The sequence below is a fragment of the Berghia stephanieae genome, chromosome 9 (genome assembly GCF_034508935.2).
Source record: "Berghia stephanieae isolate SIO BIC M18660-M18661 chromosome 9, UCSD_Bste_1.3, whole genome shotgun sequence".
Taxonomy (NCBI): domain Eukaryota; kingdom Metazoa; phylum Mollusca; class Gastropoda; order Nudibranchia; family Aeolidiidae; genus Berghia; species Berghia stephanieae.
In genome coordinates, this window is record NC_088368.1 from 2,128,937 (window position 1) to 2,149,670 (window position 20,734).

Below are 20,734 nucleotides of genomic sequence, written 5' to 3' on the forward strand. Positions count from 1 at the left end.
AGAAAGGTCAGGGTCATCAAGTAACGAGTGAAAACTTACTCGGCACTCGCCGCAAAGAATAATCAGGTCCAGAAAGTTAAAATGTTTTAATTTAAATGCTTTCAGTTCCGCAGGTGGTCGCATTTCGGTCAACTAGAAAACATACAGGAATCAACTGTGAATTGACATATAAAAACGGAGGTAATCTTAGCATTTTAACACCCTATTTCCAGTTGTGTCGTAGTGTCGGAAAAATACAATAATAATAATGGCTTGTGAACACGCGATTCTACACAGTTCTTACCACCATCCTGTGCTCAGACAATGGACCTCAAACAACACAACAATTACCTCGAACTCCCTGATGTATCCACTCTTCATCGTGTAAGTTTGAAGTTGATGCACATTAATAATTAACACTTTACTTGACTAACTTACTATGTACTATGTATGTACAGTATAATCTACTAACGTATAACTTTTACTTTTATACTGGTGAAATGATAATACTTATACTTAGAGATGACTTCCAGCACAGGTTCTCTAAAAAACTTAGCAGAGCAGCTAGTAGAACCCCTAACCAAGATATTTAACCAGTCGATGAAAGAAGGAAGACTACCAAGGGAATGGAAAGAAGCTAACGTCACAGCCGTATTCAAGAAGGGAGACAGAAAAAATCCAGAAAACTACAGACCAGTGAGCCTGACATCTGTCGTCTACAAGCTCATGGAACAGCTGATTAGAGAAGAAATGGTTGATCATATGACCAAGAACAAACTATTCAGCAAAGATCAACATGGTTTCATGGCGGGAAGGTCTACAGTAACAAACCTACTTGAAACAATGGATGACTGGACGAGAGACCTGGAATTAGGCAACAATTTAGATGTCATATACCTCGACTTCAGAAAGGCATTTGACAAAGTTCCACACTGGCGCCTAATCAGGAAATTGGAACAGTATCAAATTAATTATCAGACAGTCAAATGGGTCCGAGATTTCCTCAAAGATAGAAGACAAAAAGTGATAGTGAATGGAACAGCATCAACGGAGAGACTGGTAACAAGTGGAGTTCCACAAGGAAGTGTACTGGGACCAGTTCTCTTCCTGATTTATATCAATGACTTGCCAGACAATCTATCATCTAAATGTAAAATCTTTGCCGATGATACTAAGCTCTATGGAGTAGCTAATACAGAAGAAGAAAGAAACACCTTACAACAAGATTTGAAAAAGCTTGAAGAATGGTCCGAAATATGGCAGATGGAGTTCAATGTAGATAAATGTGCAGTTCTTCACCTAGGAAAAAACAACAGAGAAGCAAACTACATAATGAAAGAAAAAACCCTGTAGAAATTCAATGGGGAAAAAGACCTAGGAGTATTTATTGATAGGAAGCTAAACTTCAAGAAGCAAATTCAAGATGTTCAATCTAAGGCTAGTAAAACACTCGGAATAGTGAAAAGAAATTTCAAGAATCTGTAAACAAAACACATGACTACCATCTACAAGACTATGGTTAGATCAAAGCTGGAATATGCTAACTGCATATGGTATCCGAAGTTTGAGGGAGACAAAGACTGTTTGGAAAGAGTGCAAAGGATAGCAACAAAACTTATCACACACCTGAAAGACAAAACCTACTGTGAGAGATTGAAAGAATTAAATCTCCCGACCTTAGATTACAGGAGAAGAAGGGGAGATATGATCCAAACATATAAAATAGTAAAGGGAATAGACAGGGTAGAGGCAGGATTTCTTAAACCAAACAAGAACATTCAGACACGAGGAAACAGCAAGAAACTGGAAAAAGAACGTTTTAAAACAAATGAAAGAAGGAACTTTTTTTCATCTAGAATTGTAAATAACTGGAATAAACTGCAAGAAACCACAGTATCAAAAAAAATTTGAATAAATTCAAAGCAGAGTTGGAGATAAGCAACACCCTAGGAAACAAGTTCAATTATAAAAATTGGTCCAATCATTAATAGATGAGGAGGAGCGAAGGAGACTACACCAAGTCTAAAAGCTCTATACAGAGGTATCCAGGTATCCAGGTATTCTCAATGATCCTCTTCGCTGGACTCAAGTGTCATATTTGTTTCTTCCGGTTGCAGATTACCGTGAAGACAGAATGTGATGCTAGCCTTGTAATCATAGAAGATTTCTTGGTTTTTCCAATAGCTATTCAGTCTGTTCTTGAATGAGTTAAGTGAATCAGCACTGACAACTTTCTCTGGTAGACTGTTCCACACTTGAACCACTCTAATACACTCAAAGTATCATGATACTGACTGATACTGATATTGTGTATTATTTGTCTTATATTTTGAGTTTAACTTTAATACACTGTATACGACAGCCCTTTAACGGATTTTGGTGTAATATATCAATGTCTGAAAAGATTTTGTGTGAGATTTGCCTTTATCCATTTTCTTTTTCTCGACAAGTCATGAATTTCTGATTTCTAACCCTAGAGATGATGAGAATGCCATTCAGCCCATACACAGTCTGCCAGAACAAAACCGATATGGGGTCAACCGATTGAAAGAGGTCATCACACCGTTGGTTGAAAAGGGACTTGAAGCTGTTCTTATTTTTGGTGTACCTGAAAAAATAGAGAAGGTTTGTACTGTACAGTTTATCACATTTATTTTGATTCTCAGTTAAAATGGATTTTGGCTTTTTGTTCAAACTTGCTCTGCTTTTTTACCAAACAGTTTTCAAAGCTGCTTTGATATTATTAATGACATTATGATGTCTGGCTTTTGTTCTTGTATTTTGAACCCTTCAGTTAGAAAAATGCTGGAATGAGATCCTTTTCTCATTTCGGACCCTCTGTTTGGAACGCCTTACCACAGAGCATTCGTGAAAAAGAATCTTTGTCTATTTTTAAACGCTCGCTTAAAACATATCTGTTTCGTCTTAAGTAGATGTTATGAGAAGCAAGATAGGTCTGTCTGGTTTCTATTGTGAGTTGGGTGTGTGTGTGTGTGTGTGTGTGTGTGTGTGCTTGTGTGTGTGAATGAGTATGTGTCAGCCAAAGTAATTTGTAATTTAAGCTCTTAGAGTCTGGTGTCTCGGAGTTATAGCGCTATATAAGTTTTCAGCATTATTATTATTATTATTATTATTATTATTATTATTATTATTATTATTATTATTATTATTATTATTACTATTATTATTATTATTATTATTAGATTCTCAGATTTCATTGCCCAAATTAATTCGGATGTGATTGGAACATTGAGTGTCTGTTTGACGACTTGTGCCAAGGATTTTTATTTTCAGTATAACCTGCTGATGGTATAAGTAAACAATAATAATAATAATAATAATAATAATAATAATAATAATAATAATAATAATAATAATAATAATAATGATAATAATAATAATAATGATAATAATAATAATAATGATAATAATAATGATGATAATAATAATAATAATAATAATAATAATAATAATAATAATAATGATAATGGTAATAATAATGATAATAATAATAATAGTAATAATATTGATAATAATAATAATAATAGTAATAATATTGATAATAATAGTAATAATGGTAATAATACTGATTATAATAATAATAATGATAATAATAATATGTTTTTTTTTCATCCTTACCTGTATCTCAACAATCTCAAAGTGCTTTTTAACAGTAATGTAACATCTGTCACTCAAACATGCAACATGAAACTAAGCAACATAATTATATAATATCATATATTATGAGATTTATGTTATAATTGTGGAAATGAGGTTTAAAATTATCCATAATTAATGAATTAATTCATTCATTAATGACTTCCAGGATGAGAGAGGATCAGCGGCTGACGTGCCCGACAACCCAGCCATCTTGGGGGCCAAAAAACTCAAAGAACTGTTTCCTAATCTTTTAATTGCCTGTGACGTCTGCCTCTGTCCTTACACCTCACATGGCCATTGTGGTAAGGCTACCTCATAGAAATGGAGTGTGACTCGCTTATGATATATAGCAAGGCTGTGACTGTCGTAATAATATTTAAGTAATTATACGTATCTAATTGTCAATGTGGTCTTGTGATTTGACACTCCCCTTCGTATTGGAAGGTCCAGGGTTTGAAACCCACTCTGAGCAGTGCATTGTTGAGTCCTTGGAAAAGGTACCTAGCCATTAAATGCGATGTTTCGGTCGGGGGAAAAAAATGTAATATTGCCTAACAGGTAATGTCTCTTGTCCTACATGTAAAGTGTTGCTGTTGGTTACAGACCCCTTGTAAAGCGCTTTGAGTATGTTTAATGGATATTGCGCTAGCGCTTTACATATTGTCCCAAGCCAACAGCAACTTTTGACATGAAGGACATGACATGACAGCTATTCAAACATAATTACAATGTTTATTTGACAGAGACAATGTTGTGGGCAGCCAGGTGCACATTTTACCCCTGAGACTGATGCAATGTCGTGAAACCGTGTTCAGTATATCCGCTCTGCACTGTATATGCCATTGTATTCGTATTATAAAGTGCAGCTCTGGTTATGGAGCTACTCCTTTTTTATATATACATCGTATTTCCATTGTATTTTTATCTTATTGTGAAAATTATAACACGTCTGTACAGAAAATTTCCCTTTTGGGATGGAATAAAGTATTATTATTATTATTATTATTATTATTAAATTATTATTATTATTATTATTATTATTATTATTATTATTATTATTATTATTATTATTTATTATTATTATTATTATTATTATTATTATTATTATTATTATTATTATTTATTATTATTATTATTATTATTATTATTATTATTATTATTATTATTATTATTATTATTATTATTATTATTATTATTATTATTATGAGCTAAAATCGTGATTTATCCACTGGTTATTTCCAGTTGTTTTATATAATACAAAGTATATAACATCATATTATATTTTACATTATATTATATTTTATATATCATTCTCATTAGAGTGATCAAATGTCATTAAAAGGATATTGCTTGAAATCAATGATGGTATATTCAGGAGAAAATATACAGGACATTTTTATATTTACCATTAATTTCTAAAATTAAATACATTTTTTGTTTCTTTGTGTCCCTCCAACTTCTCCTCTCCAGGCATCTTACGTAGCAATGGCACCATAGACAATGAGCGTACAATTGAGAGATTGGGTAAAATTGCTGTGGAATACGCTAAGGCTGGTAATATTCTTTTACTTAAGGAGGCTTGATTCTAAAAATACAAAAATCCTTAACTCACTCAATCCGAGAGATTTTTGCTACTTATCAAAATTGGAAAAAAATTATTTAAAAATGAACATGTGCATAGATAGTTTTATTCGACTATCATTAACATGTAAAAACTAAAAACATTAGCTTTGATACTAAACCTAGAATTTGTCTCTGAAAAATGTAATAAATAGGCATGGGGTAAAAGTAACCTGGATATACTACGGATATAGTCGGTGTTAGGGTTGAGGGAGTTAATTGGGACAATTTAATTAATTTAATGTAGGTATTTTGTAAAAAAAAAATTGGTAAAAACAAATAATTGAAAATCTCTTCGTTGCCGTGGAAATGGCGGCCATCTTGGAAAATAAACAAGTTTTTTTTTTACTCCACCATTTCATTAATTCTTCTTTGATTTTGATTTTTTAAGTTGTTATATAACGTGTAAATAGTTGGATACTTAATTTTATAAATATTCACTCTCAAAAAGGGTTAATAATTTTAATTTGAAATGGGAATAAAATTTCCTTACTTTTTTATCAATAGTTAAAGAAAAATAATTTTTACCCCAAACTATTCAATAAAATCAAAATCAAAGTAGCCAGCTATTTATAGTGTTTTAAGTGGTCATGTCCCAAGAAATGATTATGGTGATTAGAAAACTGTGTTGAGAAAAACGCAATATTTGTCAGATTCCGAGCCCAATAACGTTGGGGAAGGTATTTTGAATTTCATTTTTAAAATGTCTTAAAGCCATTCATTCACCAAAAATATGGGTTGAAATGAAATAAGAAATGAATAAATTTATCAAAAATAGTCACTTCTAAAAATGGACAACTTTCACCCAAACTGGCCCCATTTGCATCCACGAGCCTCCTTAACTCACTCAATCCTAGAGATTTTTTTGCTACTTTTCAAAATTGTAAACAAATGTATTAAACATGAGCATGTACAGAGATAGTTATTCAACTACCATTAACATGTAAAAATTAAGAAGTCTTGGATTCACGTGGGGATAGAGTCTTGGATTCACGTGGGGATAGAGTCTTGGATTCACGTGGGAATAGAGTCTTGGGTAACGTGGGAATAGAGTCATGGGTTCACGTGGGGATAGAGTCATGGGTTCACGTGGGGATAGAGTCTTGGATTCACGTGGGGATAAAGTCTTGGATTCACGTGGGAATCGAGTCATGGGTTCAAGTGGGAATAGAGTCATGGGTTCACGTGGGAATAGAGTCTTGGATTCATGTGGGGATAGAGTCTTGGATTCACGTGGGGATAAAGTCTTGGATTCACGTGGGAATAGAGTCATGGGTTCACGTGGGAATAGAGTCTTGGATTCACCTGGGGATAGAATCTTGGATTTACGTGGGGATAGAGTCTTGGATTCATGTGGGAATAGAGTCATGGGTTCACGTGGGAATAGAGTCTTGGATTCACGTGGGGATAGAGTCTTGGATTCACGTGGGGATAAAGTCTTGGATTCACGTGGGAATAGAGTCATGGGTTCACGTGGGAATAGAGTCTTGGATTCACGTGGGATAGAGTGATGGGTTCACGTGGGAATAGAGTCTTGGATTCACGTGGGAATAGAGTCTTGGATTCACGTGGGGATAGAGTCTTGGATTCACGTGGGGATAGAGTCATGGGTTCACGTGGGAATAGAGTCATGGGTTCATGTGGGAATAGAGTCATGGATTCACGTGGGGATAGAGTCTTGGATTCACGTGGGGATAGAGTCTTGGATTCACGTGGGGATAGAGTCATGGATTCACGTGGGAATAGAGTCATGGGTTCACGTGGGAATAGAGTCATGGATTCACGTGGGGATAGAGTCATGGGTTCATGTGGGAATAGAGTCTTGGATTCACGTGGGGATAGAGTCTTGGATTCACGTGGGGATAAAGTCTTGGATTCACGTGGGAATAGAGTCATGGGTTCACGTGGGAATAGAGTCTTGGATTCACGTGGGGATAGAGTCTTGGATTCACGTGGGGATAGAGTCATGGGTTCACGTGGGAATAGAGTCTTGGATTCACGTGGGGATAGAGTCTTGGATTCACGTGGGAATAGAGTCATGGATTCATGTTTGGATAGAGTCTTGGATTCACTTGGGGATAGAGTCATGGATTCACGTGGGGATAGAGTCTTGGATTCACGTGGGGATAGAGTCTTGGATTCACGTGGGGATAGAGTCTTGGGTTCACGTGGGGATAGAGTCATGGATTCACGTGGGAATATGGGTTCATGTGGGAATAGAGTCATGAATTCACGTGGGGATAGAGTCATGGGTTCATGTGGGAATAGAGTCTTGGATTCATGTTTGGATAGAGTCTTGGATTCACGTGGGGATAGAGTCTTGGATTCACGTGGGGATAGAGTCATGGGTCCACGTGGGGATAGAGTCATGGGTTCATGTGGGAATAGAGTCATGGGTTCACGTGGGAATAGAGTCTTGTATTCATGTTTGGATAGAGTCTTGGATTCATGTTTGGATAGAGTCTTGAATTCACGTGGGGATAGAGTCTTGGATTCACGTGGGAATAGAGTCATGGGTTCACGTGGGGATAAGAGTCTTGGATTCACGTGGGGATAAGAGTCTTGGATTCACGTGGGAATAGAGTCTTGGATTCACTTGGGGATAAGAGTCTTGGGTTCACGTGGGAATAGAGTCTTGGATTCACTTGGGGATAAGAGTCTTGGCTCACGTGGGAATCGAGTATTGGATTCACGTGGGAATAGAGTCTTGGATTCACGTGGGGATAAGAGTCTTGGATTCACGTGGGAATAGAGTCTTGGATTCACGTGGGAATAGAGTCTTGGATTAACTTGGGGATAAGAGTCTTGGCTCACGTGGGAATCGAGTATTGGATTCACGTGGGAATAGAGTCTTGGATTCACGTGGGGTTAAGAGTCTTGGATTCACGTGGGAATAGAGTCTTGGATTCACGTGGGAATAGAGTCTTGGATTCATGTGGGAATAGAGTCTTGGATTCACGTGGGAATAGAGTCTTGGATTCATGTGGGGATAGAGTCATGGGTTCACGTGGGAGTAGAGTCTTGGATTCACGTGGGAATAGAGTCTTGGATTCACGTGGGGATAGAGTCATGGGTTCACGTGGGAGTAGAGTCTTGGATTCACGTGGGGATAGAGTCTTGGATTCACGTGGGGATAGAGTCTTGGATTCACGTGGGGATAGAGTCATGGGTTCAAGTTGGAATAGAGTCATGGGTTCACGTGGGAATAGAGTCATGGATTCACGTGGGGATAGAGTCTTGGATTCACGTGGGGATAGAGTCTTGGATTCATGTGGGGATAGAGTCTTGGGTTCACGTGGGGATAGAGTCATGGATTCACGTGGAATAGAGTCATGGGTTCACGTGGGGATAGAGTCATGGGTTCACGTGGGAATAGAGTCTTGGATTCACGTGGGGATAGAGTCTTGGATTCACGTGGGAATAGAGTCTTGGATTCACGTGGGGATAAGAGTCTTGGGTTCACGTGGGAATAGAGTCTTGGATTCACGTGGGGATAAAAGTCTTGGATTCACGTGGGAATAGAGTCTTGGATTCACGTGGGAATAGAGTCTTGGATTCACGTGGGGATATAGTCTTGGATTCACGTGGGGATAAGAGTCTTGGATTCACGTGGGGATAAGAGTCTTGGATTCACGTGGGGATAGTGTCATGGATTCACGTGGGAATAGAGTCATTGGTTCACGTGGGAATAGAGTCATGGGTTCACGTGGGAATAGAGTCATGGATTCACGTGGGGATAGAGTCATGGGTTCATGTGGGAATAGAGTCTTGGATTCATGTGGGGATAGAGTCTTGGATTCATGTGGGGATAGAGTCTTGGATTCATGTGGGGATAGAGTCTTGGATTCATGTGGGGATGGAGTCTTGGATTCATGTGGGGATAGAGTCTTGGATTCGGGATAGAGTCTTGGATTCACGTGGGAATAGAGTCATGGGTTCACATGGGAATAGAGTCATGGGTTCACGTGGGGATAGAGTCTTGGATTCACGTGGGGATAGAGTCATGGGTTCACGTGGGAGTAGAGTCTTGGATTCACGTGGGAATAGAGTCTTGGATTCACGTGGGGATAAGAGTCTTGGATTCACGTGGGGATAGAGTCTTGGATTCACGTGGGGATAGAGTCATGGGTTCACGTGGGAATAGAGTCTTGGATTCATGTGGGGATAGAGTCTTGGATTCACGTGGGGATAGAGTCTTGGATTCACGTGGGGATAGAGTCATGGGTTCAAGTTGGAATAGAGTCATGGGTTCACGTGGGAATAGAGTCATGGATTCACGTGGGGATAGAGTCTTGGATTCACGTGGGGATAGAGTCTTGGATTCACGTGGGGATAGAGTCTTGGGTTCACGTGGGGATAGAGTCATGGATTCACGTGGGAATAGAGTCATGGGTTCACGTGGGGATAGAGTCATGGGTTCACGTGGGAATAGAGTCTTGGATTCACGTGGGGATAGAGTCTTGGATTCACGTGGGAATAGAGTCTTGGATTCACGTGGGGATAAGAGTCTTGGGTTCACGTGGGAATAGAGTCTTGGATTCACGTGGGAATAGAGTCTTGGATTCATGTGGGGATAGAGTCATGGATTCACGTGGGAATAGAGTCATGGATTCACATGGGAATAGAGTCTTGGATTCACGTGGGGATAGAGTCTTGGATTCACGTGGGGATAGAGTCTTGGATTCACGTGGGGATAAGAGTCTTGGATTCACGTGGGGATAGAGTCATGGATTCACGTGGGAATAGAGTCATGGGTTCACGTGGGAATAGAGTCATGGATTCACGTGGGGATAGAGTCATGGATTCACGTGGGGATAGAGTCATGGGTTCATGTGGGAATAGAGTCTTGGATTCATGTGGGGATGGAGTCTTGGATTCACGTGGGAATAGAGTCATGGGTTCACATGGGAATAGAGTCATGGGTTCACGTGGGGATAGAGTCTTGGATTCACGTGGGAATAGAGTCTTGGGTTCATGTGGAGATAGAGTCTTGGATTCACGGGGATAGAGTCTTGGATTCACGTGGGGATAGAGTCTTGGATTCACGTGGGGATAGAGTCTTGGATTCACGTGGGGATAGAGTCTTGGATTCACGTGGGGATAGAGTCTTGGATTCATGTGGGGATAGAGTCTTGGATTCATGTGGGGATAGAGTCTTGGATTCACGTGGGGATAGAGTCTTGGATTCACGTGGGGATAGAGTCATGGATTCACAACACAATTGAAATTAAGTCTGATAGATTGGACAAGCGACATAAATATAACATAAAGTTAAATTTAGAAAATTGTCAACTGTTAGAGTGTGCAAAAACCTTAGTGAAATTCTAATTTATCTCACTTTAAGTTTACGAAATTCAATTCAATCTCCCTAATAAGACATAAAGACTTTAAGTCCTTCAGAACCATAAGGCCCTTGGAGTTTATCCCGGTTTCTAAAGTGTGAAACAGCCAATAACAATTGCTTGCTACCCTTTTGATAGGATGCTAGTCTATCACAAAGTACTTTCCACCAGATCTAACAGACCCAGCTACCCACTGCTGCTGGTTGGACAGGAGGGTCAGAAAATAATCTTGATTATGCCATGGATTGATCTTGGTTTCTTTGCATGTGAAGCAAGTGCTCTACCAACTGAGCTGTTGGGACCACCTTAAAGACTTAGTCCAGGTCTCAATTTTTTTTTCTGTACATTCAATTTTCACCATTGAAATCAAATGGACATATGTAGTACCTACATGTTGAAGGGATACTGTGGGTTGTAAAGAGATACTGTGGGTTGTAAAGGGATACGGTGGGTTGTAAAGGGATACTGTGGGTTGTAAAGGGATACTGTGGGTTGTAAAGGGATACGGTGGGTTGTAAAGGGATACTGTGGGTTGTAAAGGGATACTGTGGGTTGTAAAGGGATACTGTGGGTTGTAAAGGGATACTGTGGGTTGTAAAGGGATACTGTGGGTTGTAAAGGGATACGGTGGGTTGTAAAGGGATACGGTGGGTTGTAAAGGGATACTGTGGGTTGTAAAGGGATACGGTGGGTTGTAAAGGGATACGGTGGGTTGTAAAGGGATACGGTGGGTTGTAAAGGGATACTGTGGGTTGTAAAGGGATACTGTGGGTTGTAAAGGGATACTGTGGGTTGTAAAGGGATACTGTGGGTTGTAAAGGGATACTGTGGGTTGTAAAGGGATACGGTGGGTTGTAAAGGGATACGGTGGGTTGTAAAGGGATACGGTGGGTTGTAAAGGGATACGGTGGGTTGTAAAGGGATACTGTGGGTTGTAAAGGGATACTGTGGGTTGTAAAGGGATACTGTGGGTTGTAAAGGGATACTGTGGGTTGTAAAGGGATACTGTGGGTTGTAAAGGGATACGGTGGGTTGTAAAGGGATACGGTGGGTTGTAAAGGGATACTGTGGGTTGTAAAGGGATACGGTGGGTTGTAAAGGGATACGGTGGGTTGTAACGGGATACGGTGGGTTGTAAAGGGATACGGTGGGTTGTAAAGGGATACGGTGGGTTGTAAAGGGATACGGTGGGTTGTAAAGGGATACGGTGGATTGTAAAGGGATACGGTGGGTTGTAAAGGGATACTGTGGGTTGTAAAGGGATACGGTGGGTTGTAAAGGGATACGGTGGGTTGTAAAGGGATACTGTGGGTTGTAAAGGGATACGGTGGGTTGTAAAGGGATACGGTGGGTTGTAAAGGGATACGGTGGGTTGTAAAGGGATACGGTGGGTTGTAAAGGGATACGGTGGGTTGTAAAGGGATACTGTGGGTTGTAAAGGGATACGGTGGGTTGTAAAGGGATACGGTGGGTTGTAAAGGGATACGGTGGGTTGTAAAGGGATACGGTGGGTTGTAAAGGGATACGGTGGGTTGTAAAGGGATACGGTGGGTTGTAAAGGGATACTGTGGGTTGTAAAGGGATACTGTGGGTTGTAAAGGGATACGGTGGGTTGTAAAGGGATACGGTGGGTTGTAAAGGGATACTGTGGGTTGTAAAGAGATACTAGACTGCTAGAAGCTGTGGACTGTAAAAAGTTATAAACAAAAATGAATAGAACAGCTTTCAAAAATGAACAAAATAACAAAACGGAATGTTTCGGGTTCAAAACCCTTCTTCAGCTGACAACAAAAAAACACTAAAGACATAAATATATGAAAATAAATGGAATAAAATAAATCTGAAATTTAGTAATTTATTTATGTCTTTATTGTTTTTTTGTTGTTGTTGGCTGAAGAAGGGTTTTGAGCCTGAAACGTTCCGTGGTTGGTATTTTGTTCATTTTTGGACATAGATGTCATAGCACTTTAGAGACAGTAGGTCACAATTCCAATTGATTTCATCAGGCTGTGACGTCATAGCCCCGTCTGACATGATGGATGGTAGAATCCTGGCCATCAAGAAAGCCTTGTTCGCCAATGATTTTGGCAACACCGTCTCTGTCATGAGTTACAGTGCTAAGTTTGCCTCTGCATTCTACGGACCATTCAGGTGAGTTATAACAAGAGATTAAGTGAATAGAAAAGTGCCAGAAGACAATAGAGAATAAAAAAGAATTTTCCCGGCGGTGATGGGGTTTGAACCTGTGACCTTATTGGTACGACAACTCTGCCTGGCCGGTGAGAGCGTGACTCTACTGTATGAGCTATCCACTTGAATCGTGGATAGTTCATACGGTAGAGTCACGCTCTCACCAGCCGGGCAGAGTTGTTGTACCAAATAGGTCGCGGGTTCAAACCCCATCACCTCCGCGAAAAAATTTTTTTTATTCTCTATTGTCTTCTGGCACTTTTCTATTCACTTCATCTCTTGTTGTTACCAACATAAGTGCCTGCTCCACTCACTTTTCTGAGGTGAGTTGTAGGACAGGATCAATCTGACCACAAATATCATAAAAGAGAAAAGTTAATTCATTTTTTTTCCTCGTCTCATCCACAACCTCTTCCAGTCTATTAAAGTCCCTTCTAGTCATGAAATCCATGAAGTCAGAGTTTGTTGATTCCCTTTGGATAGGACACTAGTCTATTGCAATTAAGATTAAGAGTCTGAAATTTAAAAACTAAAAATGCTGAGGATCTTAAAAACGCCCTTGGATAGGAAACTTTTTGCTTTAAAATGCACAATATATGACTGAACATTCATATAATGTCAATAAGAAGAATGGATGTTTTAAAAAAATGTATTACTGAACTAGAACATTTATATAGCACAATATCCACTAAACATGCTCAAGGTGCTTTACAAGGGGTCTCTGACCAACAGTAGCAAGTAACATATAGAATGAGACATGATGTCTGCTAGGCGATATTACTTTTTTTCTGACAGAGAAAACGCTGTTAAAGCTCAGGAACTCGTTTTACACCTGAGTATAGTGAGAGAATGTGAGTAAATAGACTTTTCCAACTATGTGCAGAGCGAGCTCGAACCCAGGACCTTCCGATCCGAAAGTGAGTGTCATACCACAAGACCACACGATTTCTCCCTTTTTAATATTATTATCTCAAAGAATATTCAATGTGTAATGTATTATATATTGTTATTTCTGTTTTAAGTGCATTTAAGGAATCCTTCTGGGCAGGGTCCGACTTCCTATAGTGGGAGGGAGGTAATTGCTGTGTCTTCTATCCTCCTATATCTCTTTTCCAATATGCTTTCTTTCTTACTTGGTTTTGTCCTAGCCCTGGCTGGGAGGGAAACAGTCAAATGTGTAGTTAGTTTTGGGAGATGATATTTTTTTCGTTGTAAATCATCTCTGTTATGCACTGTATTATTTTTCCTTTTACATATGTATGATTTGTAAACAATTGAGTGTGTTCCTCTTGGCGGGGACCTGTGCTTGTGTCTGGATGAGACTTTTAGGTGAAATCAAAGTACACTGATAGTGTGCTCTTGGAATCTACATCCGTTTCCTATTTGAACCAATTCCCCTTTGTCTTACCTTTTCTTGGGTGCTTTAATTGTAATAATTATAGACCTTTTTACTGTCCCATTTTCTTCCTTTTTACTGGTGCTGATATGACCTAAATGTGTTGCAAGCACCGTAAAACCCTTAAAAACAAACAAACAAAATGCTGGACTCAACGTTTTTATTTTTGGGTCAAATCGTCATTCAAGCAGATGGAGAAAGATGCAAATTATAGCGAATCGTAAAATTAATACCATACAATTGATCGTGAAATATCTTATCTCGTGAAAGAATCTTACTTGGAGGGGTGGAATAAATGAAGTAATACTCACAAGCTTATAGTGTGATTGGGCACTATAAAAATAACTCGTTTAATAAATACAAAGAAATGAAAGAATCGTATATTCATCAACAAGATGATTTTGGTTGTTTTGCGCACAAACAAAAAAAAAGCTCCACCATGTAGATAGATAAAAAAAAATATGTTTTAAAGATATTTTCAGTTTGATGTGAATAGTTTTATTTAATTATCATGTTAACCATTAATCTGACAGGGATGCTGCCAAAAGTGCCCCTGCCTTTGGAGACAGGAAGTGTTACCAGCTACCTCCTGGATCATCAGGATTGGCGGAAAGAGCTGCTGTATGTTAAATATAAGAAGATAACCTAGGATAACCTTTACCAATACAAGAATGGGTTTGTTTCTACAGTCAGTGCTCGTTGCATTCCAAATAACAATGTGAAATTGAATGTAAGCTTCAATTTAATTACGAAAACAACAGATAGAATGGACGTTTTGGGTTTCCCTTTTATCAACAAACAGGATGAATGAAACACATGTTGAATTCCAGCTAGATCTGCAATACAGCATACTGGAGTTGGGTCATCATCATAGCTTGTCGCTCCAACTCCAAACTTATTCCACAGCATCTGTAGAGCAGCTTCTTATTCTTAGGTCACGGTCAGTGCAGCTGGGCCCATCCTGGCATTCTCTAAGGATGTGCTCCCTCGTCTGCTCTGAGCATCCGCATGTACACAAGCTAGTCTCAACCAGCCCCCACTTTTTTCATGCTTCCAGCTGTTTTCCCGAGTTTTGCCAGTCCTCTGTTCAGTGTTACCCATTCATTCCTGGGGAGCTCAGTTCCGTAGGGCACTTCTTCTCTTGGATCTTCTTTCATGATTGTCCCACTCCCTCCATGTGGAAAGTCTGTACGTATACAGCTGCATGATCAGGGTTGATGCTTTCTTCCATCACGAAGCTCTTTCTTGACTTCAGTCTACTACAGACAGGAGTTGGGTGACTGAATATTATCTACATTTTAAGTCGTTGCCTGCCATTAGCATCTGATTTTGGCAAGCTCAGATTCTAGCTCACTCTTTAGCTCCTACCTAGAGAATCCAGCAATTGTTGTACTAAGTGCATCATGTTGGCTCAATAAAACAATAAAAACTGTGTCAATTGTGGCTATTTCGCTTTTGAATTGGAAGGTTCTGGATTCAAGCCTCACTTGCCGCATTGTTAATTCCTTGGAAAAGGTTCTTTTATTCACATTCTCTCCCTTACTCAGGTGTGAAATGAGTACCTGGCCTTTAACAGCGCTGTCTCTGTATGGAGAGAAAATGTAATAATGCCTAACAAGTGTCATGTCTTGTTCTACATGTTACATGTTGCTGTTGGTCAGTAATCCCTTGTAAAGCGCTTTGAGCATGTTTAGTTGATATTGCCCTACATAAAAAAAGCTCAAGTTTCAATTGCAGTGAGATGCGATGACACAAAATCATCCTTAGGCCAGCACTGGATATCAGTGAATCACTTAAAATTTATGAAAGTGCACTTTTTAAAAAAGCCTATCTCCATGGTTTCTCAAGCTATTTGAAAGTTTTGATATGTAAAAACATCAGATAAAAATCCATCAACAGGTGACAGGTGACGTGTTTTATTTTCTTGTATGTTCTTATCAATTGTCAGGTGCAGATGTACTCTTAACTCACTCAATCCTAGAGATTTTTGCTGCTTTTCGTAATTGGAAAAAATGTATAAAAATGAGCATGTACACAGATAGTTTTATTCAACTACCATTAACATGCAAAAACTAAAAACATTAGCTTTGATACTACGCCTATATTTTGTCTCAGAAAAATGTAATAAATAGGCATGGGGTAAAAGTAACCCTGGTAAAATACGGATATAGTCGGTGTTTGGGTTGAGTGAGTTAAGTCAAAAACTGTAATTGTTGCCTTGAGAGGGAGTGAAGAAAATTATTTCAATTAAAAATTTTTTTTATTAATTTGTAAAAAAAATCAACACATTAAATTATCTGTGAATTGATTATTACAACAGGATAGAGATGTGAAGGAGGGTGCTGACTTTCTAATGGTGAAACCAGGGACTGCCTACCTCGATATTGTACACAGAATCAAACAGAAGGTAGGACTTTAGTTTAGTTTGTTTGGAATATTCTATTCTATTTTTAGGTTAGCCGTTGAAATTGAATATAAATTGAAAACGAAGCCTGTAAATGTTATGAACTTTATAACAGCTTATTTCACAAAGGACTAGTATCGGTTGGGGTTGTAGTCAAGTGGGTCTGTGTTAGATCTAGCAGAAAGTACTTTGCAATCGTCTAGCATTCAATCCAAATGGAGATCAATCAAGATTTGACATCCACAGGAATACAAAAAATATAAAATAGATAAAACTTTCATTTTTATTGACGCTACCATTCCGTCAAACAGAAGGAAACGAATCATTACATATTTGGAGGTATCCCGATTCTGCAGTGTCAGGTGGCAAGTTGTTCCGGAGTCTTAATTGGATTCAATAGTCTGATGTCATGTTGACCAGCAACGGCGGCCATCGTGGTTCTAAACAAAGAAAATCGGTACTTTTTATTCCTCATGCTGGTTACAACTTTTCATGTCTTGTGATCAGAATGTGTAAAAATCAAAACCTGATCAGATTTATGTTTTTTCCCCCTCTGGATACGATTTTATGCTCATCGGAGAAATATTTCATAAGGGCGTCCGCCATTGTTCCGATAGTTTAGAGCCAGTGTTACTAAGTTACCATTCGTCATTACGAGGGAAGTGACGTTATGACTAGTGTGCATGTCTGTTTGAGCAGGTGGGATGGACAATTTATGATTAGGTATTTCCCCTTTTTGTCAATGCTGACCTGCTTGAGAGTTGACCATATTGTTTCAGTGGATGTATGAAGTAGTTTTGTTGGCTTTGGATGAAATGTGTGGTTGCTCCATTTCAAATTGTGAGTTATTTTCACTTCAGGATATTTTGCTGATTAAACTCTTGTGCATCTGTTGGTAGAGGCTATAGTTGAAGGTCATTGGTTTTCTTTTGTTGTTTATGGACATCTTTTGTTGTTTATGGACATCTTTTGTTGTTTATGGACATCTTTTGTTGTTTATGGACATCTTTTGTTGTTTATGGACATCTTATGACATTTTGATACATTCAATTCCATTCACCATTTTTCTTCCCAAACCCTGTAGCCTGGATAGATCGTCGTCAATAATAATAATAAAGTTTATTTGTATAGCGCCCAATCCTGTTGACAAAAGCTCTAGGCGCACAAAATGGTAAAACATCATTATGAACATTTGTAAACACGCACAGGTATTTGTACGTGCTTGTGTAAATGGCTGATATCACAGCCATTTACACAAGCACGTACAAATACCTTCACAACAGCACACACACGCACCAAAACGTGCATATGCATACATAGATGAAAAATAGCTGTTAACATGAATTATTGAATAAAAATCATATCAGAACATTTAACAATAATGACAGATGAAGGGAAATTATATTATGTCATTAGAATTGTGATGTTACAAATGTATATCTTACAAAAAAACAGGATCGTTTTATTTAATCTACTGGACATTCCTGACAAGGGATTTGCAATCTAACTTTACTCATCATATGAACTCTCAAACTCGGTTTGTTTTCATTATTTGCTCATCGTATGGTATTTGTATAGATAACGTCTAATTTTACTCAACTTGCTTCGTTTTTCTACCACCTCAGTACCCAACCCACCCTATGGCCATTTACCACGTGTCTGGCGAATACGCCCAGTTATGGCACGCCTCCAAGGCCGGTGCCCTTGACCTCAAGGCTGGGGTCATGGAGACACTCCACAGCATGAGAAGGGCAGGTAAGGGAGCGTTCACATATTACGTCATCAAAAATTTGCCCTTTTTAGACCCCCCCCTCCCCCAAGTCATCACTTGTCATCATTGACCTGACCCCCCCCCCTCCCCCAACAGATGATGACGTCATCTAATTTAATAAAAACTAAAAGATAACTTTAATTTCACAATATTTATTATTCATTTTTCAAACCATAAACATTGATTATCAACGTTTGATAAAACACATTCAGACATTTTATTAATTTCAGAAACTGTTGATAATTTATGTTTTACGATACAATGGGGACATAAAATTTAAATTTGCAAAGATAAAATCTAACAAACATTATTTAAATTAGGCTACTTGGTGCAGGTGCTATTAAAAAAATTTCAGAAAGTGTAATTTAAAATAGTATAGGAGGCAAATTATTTTATAGCATATTAGTCTTTTAGTGGAATGAATTTCTGTTTCAATTTCCAAACATAAAATTAATTGATTCAAAAATGTTTCTGCCTTGGACCTCTGGCAATGTACTATAAATAGTATCATCAATTTCATCTTCATCGTCATCACTTTCTCCCATTTGCTGTTCTTCTTGTATGCCGCATTTTCGTGAATGGTCTTTCATTGCTGCGATCGAGGAGTGATACAATGAACATTTAGGGAAAGTTCGCCTTTTGAGAAGTGATACCCCTTTCCCATCTTGTTTCTTGAGAGATGGGCAATACTCATCATAGCAATTTATCTTTAGCTGTTTTGAAAGGAACAAACTTTGAAATAGGCTTAATTTGCCTATGTTTTGATGACATCATCTTGGGTCTGACCCCCCCCCCCCCCCCCCCCCCCCATGTCAACACATGTCAACATTTGGTAGACCCCCCCTAGCTGATGACGTAATATGTGAACGCTCCCTAAGTGTAGTTTAAATGGTCGTTCAAGTTATTCCTTGATTTTGGGTCTGACATCCCATTTGAGTTTTGAGTGTTTGGCAAGGACATTAGATTGGCCAATGATTTGTGTTCATAATGAATGATAATTGGTGACTTCATGATGGAGACAAGGCATACAGAGGAATATTTTTATAAAACAAAAAGGCTAAAGCGATCCTACGACCCTTCTGGTTTGAGTTGATGGGAGGAAGGGAACAACGTGAATAACCTCCCTTTATTCTTCGCTATAAAAGAGTTACAATACAATTATTTTAAAAAATAATGATCTAAGGGAAATAACCTATTACAACATTTCTCTAAACATACAACCCACCAATACTACTCAAAAATAAAGATAAGTATTGATTTGTAAGCTTCAATTTATTAGATGAAGACAGATACTGTGGACGTTTCGGGTTTCCCTTTTATGTTTTGTTGATTAAAGGAGAAATCTTCGTCTAATAAATTAAAGCGTACAATTTAATACTTCTCTTTATTTTTGTCCTTCGAGCTTCCAGCAGCGTTTTCATCAACGTTACTCAACAAAATTGCTGTATCAATTTTTGATCACGATGAAAATAATTTTAAAAATAGTTCTGTCAGATTCTTTTACTTTTGTTATTTTTGGTAAAATTCCCAGCTGTTTAGACCTTGTTATTAAAAGTACAATTTCTAACCCGAGTTCAGACCGTGAATTCCAAACACTGGTCGAGTCTCATTCATACAACATTGTCCAAATTCGTTATACCGTCAATGTCGCCTTCATCCAAAACATGGTGGGATGACGAACAGGTCTCACTGTAATAATCTGTCGCTCACTTATAAATTTTGGGAATCCTACTTTTTCTTTTTAATCTGAGCATGGCTCATCCCTACAGTCTTTGCTTCATACCCAAAAGGTACTGTGTGGCCTTGAGCAAGTCACCTCGCCCTAGCTCACTTTTTAGCTCTGCACTGTGTGTAAATAATCAAACCAGGATTTTATGTACATGTAGCTGAATTAAAGAAATACGTCATTTATCTCGTTTTATATTCAACTGTTTTATCTCAGGGGCAGACATCCTCATCACATACTACACTCCAAGGGTGCTGGACTGGATCAAGGAGTGACAGAAAGTAGGCATGGTGGATGAATAAGAAATATAGACAGACAGAGAGAGAGAGAGAGAAGAGCAAAAATTTATTTGTAATCGGATAATTATGTATACTGGAACAGCCTTTTTTTGTTATTATTATCATCATCATCGTTATCATTGCTATTATTATTATTATTGCTATTAATATTATTATTATTAATGACGATTGTTACCATGATTAACAACGTAGTTTTCTGGTGCTCACTGATACTGATATGATTCCATTTGAAAATAATGACTTGATATAAATCCTATAATAAAGCTACATATTTGGGTAAAGGTGCTGACGTCTTTTAGTTTTAGCTTGCTCAATCTGGCAACTCTTGCCCTGAATGTAAAGTGCTA

The 20,734-nt window shown here is 38.3% G+C and overlaps 1 protein-coding gene across 2 annotated transcripts in view; it reads left to right on the forward strand.

Moving 5' to 3' along the window:
- LOC144979470 (delta-aminolevulinic acid dehydratase-like) overlaps positions 1–20,734 on the forward strand; it is a 23,734-nt gene continuing 3,000 nt past the window's right edge. The window contains exons 1-9 of one of the 2 annotated variants that reach the window (XM_078926137.1): positions 1–363; positions 2,457–2,604; positions 3,806–3,941; positions 5,110–5,193; positions 12,608–12,752; positions 14,721–14,808; positions 16,508–16,594; positions 18,217–18,346; positions 20,305–20,672. In XM_078926137.1, the coding sequence (XP_078782263.1) occupies positions 248–363; positions 2,457–2,604; positions 3,806–3,941; positions 5,110–5,193; positions 12,608–12,752; positions 14,721–14,808; positions 16,508–16,594; positions 18,217–18,346; positions 20,305–20,363 (993 nt within the window). In that variant the 5' untranslated portion in view covers positions 1–247 and the 3' untranslated portion in view covers positions 20,364–20,672. Of the gene's footprint in view, positions 364–2,456; positions 2,605–3,805; positions 3,942–5,109; positions 5,194–12,607; positions 12,753–14,720; positions 14,809–16,507; positions 16,595–18,216; positions 18,347–20,304; positions 20,673–20,734 lie in introns of those variants that run through there. The other variant, XM_078926136.1, reaches the window with a different exon arrangement.